Source organism: Centruroides sculpturatus, unplaced genomic scaffold, assembly GCF_000671375.1.
Source record: "Centruroides sculpturatus isolate CEXI.00-Female unplaced genomic scaffold, Cexi_2.0 scaffold1605, whole genome shotgun sequence".
Lineage (NCBI taxonomy): Eukaryota > Metazoa > Arthropoda > Arachnida > Scorpiones > Buthidae > Centruroides > Centruroides sculpturatus.
The window spans coordinates 33,847-40,081 of record NW_019385722.1 but is presented as its reverse complement, the minus strand read 5'-3'; the positions used below and the strand labels follow the sequence as shown (position 1 = coordinate 40,081).

The following is a 6,235-nucleotide window of genomic DNA, read 5'->3' as shown; positions in this document are numbered from 1 at the left end:
ACAGTGGTTAATGTTTATTACTTTACGAATTGTAGAACGTACCGGATATAATAAAATCGATAAAGGCAATTTAACACAAAGCATCCCTAGAATACCTAGGTATTTTAGGGATATTTTTATTTCAAATTTTATAGATTACTTTTTATCTATTATTTTACTTTCCTTCTATTATATATATAACTACTGGAAAAGCGATAAGTTACTATTCGAATAAAATTATCATATATATCCGCATTTATATAATTTACTTTATAAACTAGTTTTTCTCTTATATTACATCATACATCAGCATTTTATAAAATAGAGAACTTTGTTATCCGTTGTGTATACAATACAACTTTCCTATCACCGATTTTAATTCATTTAGATCGTCTTATTGTAGTTCAAAATATTTTCTGTCGAAATCAATAAATAACCCTAAAAATAAAGTAATAAATAGAAAAGTTGGACATATTTTTTTGTTTTTCAATACTAAAAATAATTAAGACAATTACTAAATAAAAGTTTTTACAATTGATAGACAACAGAAAGATATTTACTTTCATTTATAGACTTTTATTGTCTTGAATTACATTACAGTTGACTCCCCTATAGCACTGTTGATAATTCAGTTTTATATGAATTCCATGTTGTACGAGTCACTTAGATTTTACAAATACGCGAGCCGTTCACATTCCGGCACACATATTTGTAAAATTTAAGTGACTCGTACAACATGGAATTCATATAAAAAAGAATTATCGACAGTGTTATAGGAGAGTCAACTGTAATTAACAAAATTACAGTTTATTTCTCTTTAAGTTTTTAAACATTAATCATTATTTATATTGTATTTGCATACAGATAAAAATGTATCCATGCAAACAATTGAATGTAGTTACAAAATATTATTTCTTACGAACCTTGATGAACAGTACTTAAAACTGTTTAAGGCCATTCCTTGGATCTTTCACTCGCCATTAACGTAAGACAAAGAATCACATGAAAAATTATTTCATTATTCTCTAATAAACACACGTAAACAATACAAGTTAATATAATGTTTAGCGTTGGAAATATTTAGTTTGAAACAATTGTTCTATTTCAGGCAACATCCTGTAAAAATCAAACAAATGTTTTACTTATACGGTAAAAAGAACAATAAGCTTTCTTTAGAGTCTAAAGGAAGCTTATTGTATCGGAAGATTCCTAACTCACGTCTTGAGATTGAGAAAAGACAGTCATACGGACAGACGGACAAAAGTAAGAATTTATAGGTCTACAATTTTTTCAAACTGTAACTCAAAAAACGTTTGTAGCTGACACATCCTTTCCTTATTATATTAAAAAAAATGCCAAAACAATATATTAATTGCCTACATTTTATTAAAGACAGAAATTATATATATTTGTTATTTATATCTTTCCTACACTTTACCTTTACTTTCTTGGCTGCTGAATAACAGGGGAAATGCAGCGATCAGTCAAAAATGCAAAAGATTGTGGTATTTTCTGTCTGTATGGATGTTAGTTTTTGCATAGGTAAGTATATATGTTTCTCTGTATGTGTGTGTGTTAATTAAATTTCAAACTTAAGATCGGAGAGTTTAGAAATGAATATTTACGAGAAAGAACATAAACCAGTTAATAATATAAAAAGATCTAATATGCCAATTCTCCTTTAAAGTGCCAAATTAAAACGAACGTGTTCAGCCAGTCCTCGCTTAACGAGCGGTGAAACTTACAAGTTAGAACCTGATGTCCAGCGCGGGGAATCGCCTTTATCTGTCTGAATCTTGCGAACTCCCTTTTCTAGTGTAAGTCTCGTTCCCCCAGTCGATCATTATTAACTACAAGAAACGTAGACAGTTTCCAACACTATAGATTTCGTGTAGAAATTTCTACTTTATTGTCACCATTTAATGCAAGATGACGAAAATGAACAGCACGGCTTCAATTTTTCAAACTGTACTCAATAAATGATCGCTGCAGAGCCGACACGCCTTATTTCAGAAATAAGGTGGAACTATTGAATACTTTTGGTGAATTCGTGGACAAAGGAAATTTCTGCGTTATGGAATGTATCTAGTATGCTTAAATAAGTAAAATTGAAAGTAATTGTGCGTTAGAAAAGGTTTTTTAAATAGCAAATTTAGTATCAGGCTACTTACTATTTAAAATGCGGTAAAAAAACTCATTGAGCAAATAATTAGTACGCCATAAAAATACACCTTATGTTGTTGAGATAATTTATTTAATGCTAAACTTTAGTTAAATAAATTATCTCAGCAACTCTAAATTTATTTTGATTGTGCATCAAAACAATTCTGCATTTAATTGATAAATTAAAGCAATATCATTGCGGGTGGAATTTCAGAGGCGAATTAACAATTTATGGTAAACCTGTTTTTGAAAGTCATATAATAGAATTCATTTCGTATCTAACGAAAAATACAAAAAGTTTATTTAAAAAAACTTCAAACTTTTTAATTCGTGAAAATTTGAATTTTATTTTCACAAAAAAAACGGAAGTTTAACTTACGGATTATTGGTCATTATTATGATAAACCGAATGGAAAGTAAAAATGTGCTTTTCGATAAAGAAATATAAAAAATACGTAAAAATTACGTAAAGAAGGTTGCAGAAACGTACTACAAAAGGCACAAAAATGATTTCTTGTATGAATGAAACTGTCATCATTTGTAATATTTAGGGGAAAGTTGGGTAATGAAAAAGTGCAATGCAGCTTACTTAGGTACCTCGAAAGTGAATGGAACTGCGAATGTACGATTGACGTGGCAAAGTAGCAAATGTGATGATAATTTTGTGTGGCCATCAGAAGTAGAGTTTTTCCTTCTGTTTGCTGTTCTCGAGGTGATGGCTTAGAATATTTTGCAAATTTCCACAGAGAATAAGTATATAATTATTTTTAACTGTTAGTTTTAATCATTATATTATAAAATGCATATATTTACCTTAACATTTCCGCTTTTCGATGAATTTATAATATTCAATTAGGCCAACAGCAAAGCATCCGAATCCAACATGACGACGAAAGGTCATGACCTAAGCTACGTACAGTACAACAATGAGTGCTTTAAGTTGATATTTTACTCGTTTCCGTATTTCAAATAAAAATAAAAGACAAGAATCGAGCAGACAATAAAACATTGACAAATTCAAGAATTATTCCAGAAAATCACTAACTACATGCATTTAAGTAAAAATAAATTCATTTTTCGAACAAGAAACTTATATTAAACCAGGCAGTTTGCATCCGTAAAGAATTGACTGTAAGAACGAAATTATAATTAGTAAATGCGATTATTTACAAACATAAATTTATACTTTAGTTTTAATCGGTAATTACTTTTATAGTTGGCATTTAAATAAGTAAACAGATTATTTATTACGACCGATCCTGTCGTATTCGTTGTCTTTACTACGTTGCAAAAAACTGGTTACATTAATGAAAGTACTTACATTTAAACTGTCGTAATTACAAAATTCAAGTGTGAACATTGTAACAAACCATTTCCTCTCGATGAGTATTTGGCTTTTTCTTGTCACTTCGTCTTCTGCGATAATAAACGATGGAAACAGCAATAATCACACCTATTAATAATAACGAAGTAAGAACAGCCACTGCGATTTTCCATCGAAAAACAAACGAATCATTTACTAAAGATGTCAAATTATCTTCTGGAATTTCTCTGTATTCATTATTGGAAACAATATCGATGAAAGACAGAAAAGACAAATTTTTTCAGCAGTAAATATTGGAGAAATCTGCAAACTTCTGTTTGTTTCTAAGCAACCAGTCTTTAGTAAATTGCGAATGACAATAACAAGTCAAATCGTTTTAGGATAAGTAAAGTTTAAATTCTGGAGAAACGTCGATCAGATTCATTAAACCGACAGGTAATTCGGTTAATCGGTTTCCGTCCAACCACAGGAATTTGAGGTTTGGCAAAAGAACATAACCCTGAATATTACTTACTGAATTATTACTCAGACGCAGATGCGTGACTTTATTCCATGTAAAAAAATCGATATTTGACAAATCTTTTATGTAGTTATTACTCAAATCGACAATCGTCGCATTCGGGACGAGAACTTCGGGAATTCTGTCGATTCTTTTTCCGGAACAATTTACCACCACGTGATTATCTTCGGCGAAACATTCGCAATTCATCGGACAATAATTTCCTATGACTACGAACGATGAATTATCCAGCAAATTTCTATTTTCTTCGTAACATTTCGTGTTCTCTATACTCGAAAATATTGTATTTGCTACTTTTCTATTTGACTTAAGGGCAGAAACGAATTGCTGCAGTTTGTGATCGCAAGTAATTACATTATTACTTAAATCATAAGTCGGCATTTGAAATCCATATTGCTTGCCATCGATGTAAAGTGTTCTGATTTTACAATCAGACAGTGTAATTTGCACGCGATTTAAAGTGTAAATTGGCAATTTGACGGTTTCAAAACGATTATTTGAGAAATCGACTGCAGTCAAGTAGTATTCTGTCCAATTTATCATCGGCCATTGTGTCAAACCTGCATTGTTTAAACGGAGAGTACGCAGGTGCTTGCTGCTGCCAAAAGGATGCTCACCAGTAAGTTTAGTTAAATTATTGTTAGATAGATCGAGAAGCGTTAAATTAGTCAATGGGAGAAAGATAACTTCGTGTAAAAATGTCAGGCGATTTTGTGATAAATCGAGAATCTGCAATGACGACAAATTCTAGAAAACATTATCGGGAAGATTTTCTAACCGGTTTCGCTCCAACTCTAACACTTGCAGTTCAGAAAGTCCATCAAATATTCCTGCTGGAAGTGTCGATATTTTATTGTTCGCACAAGAAAAATTTCTCAGCAGTTTGTTATTTCTCAGGAGATTCGGCGGAAGATATTCAATTTGCTTGAGATTTAAATAGACGGTTTTCAAATGAATTAAGTCAGAAAATACATCTTCTTCGAGCGACGAAATAGAACAATTATAAGCAAAAAATACAGTCAAAGTGTATAATTTTTTAAAGAATCCGGATGGAATTTCTGTTATTCTATTTGTATTAATAAATAAATACTTAAAATTTGAAAGACCTTTCAGCATGTCAGTGGGTAAATCCTTTATTTGATTAAATCCTAAATCCAAAAAGTTTGGTGAGATTTCTAAAGACGAGTGGATGAATCGATTCAATTTTATTCTCACTTAAGTCTAGAATGGTAAATTATGAAGATTATAAAATAGATCTTCTGGTAAATCTCTTAACTCTCCATACGAGATGTCTAAATCGTAAAGATTAATTAACTCTCGGAAGGGTCTGTTCGGAAATGAAGTGAAGTTAGACAATAGAATACTCAATGAAGTCAGCGATGGAACATTGCGAAATGTTAAATTTAGAAAACCCGACGTCTTCACGTGTCGTATTTCGACAGATCGCAGAGAGGACATGTTACTAAACGAGGCGCTCTCGAAGTTTCGTTTAGACACGAATGGTGAGTACGATATCTGGACGCGTTCGATTGCATACTCGTAAGTGAATATTCCAAAGTCAATTCCCGACAGAAAACAATCTCTTACCTTTATTTCTTGTACATTTCTAACGTCCAAACATCGCATCAAACGAGAGTCAATCGTTTCCTGGCCGCACTCGGTATACAAGGACCGGTTAAACATTATAACAGCGGAAAATTTGCTTGATTGGTAGCAGCTGTTTGCCCAAGGCATACAAGAAGCTTTTCCCCAATGTTGCCAAAACTCTTGACAGGAATTTGCCACTAAAAATAGAAACGCCAAAAAGATAACACACCTCATCTCGTTTAATGAGTCTCCTAATTACATCGACAGACGAATCTCAGCACTATGATCTTCAGAAATCAATTAACAATTAAACAATTCTTATTATTAATATTCGCTATCTGTACTGTTGCTATGTTGACAGCACTACAAATTATAACGTCGGTGATATTGCATCTTCCTTTGCAATAGAAATATGGCGTATACAGTTTTTAATTTCCTCGTTTATGTCCGTTGTAGTAATAAGGACAAAATAAGCTTAACTTTAAATGAATATTTTACGGATAAAAAATTTGTTTTTTTACATTTATTACAAGACAATTAATCGTTTAAACAAATTGACATCGTGAATATAATACTCTTTCTCTTATTTTTCTAAGACGTATGTGAATAGTGTTAATCAATTGTGTTTTGTGACACAAAACAATGTTTCTGTCTGAATGTAG

At 31.5% G+C, this 6,235-nt stretch overlaps 1 protein-coding gene and 1 pseudogene across 1 annotated transcript; both read right to left on the bottom strand.

Moving 5' to 3' along the window:
• Positions 1-3,456: 3,456 nt before the first annotated feature.
• On the bottom strand, positions 3,457-5,102 carry LOC111641529 (annotated as a pseudogene).
• Positions 5,103-5,158: 56 nt separating this feature from the next.
• Positions 5,159-5,856, bottom strand: LOC111641538. The gene has a single exon (XM_023387710.1). The coding sequence runs from the start codon at positions 5,805-5,807 to the stop codon at positions 5,208-5,210; it is 600 nt and encodes a 199-aa protein (XP_023243478.1). The 5' UTR covers positions 5,808-5,856; the 3' UTR covers positions 5,159-5,207.
• Between the last annotated feature and the right edge of the window lie 379 nt (positions 5,857-6,235).

Excerpts from the sequence above, each read along its gene's own strand:
- LOC111641538 (XM_023387710.1), bottom strand. The coding sequence starts at position 5,807 with ATGAGGTGTGTTATCTTTTTGGCGTTTCTATTTTTAGTGGCAAATTCC.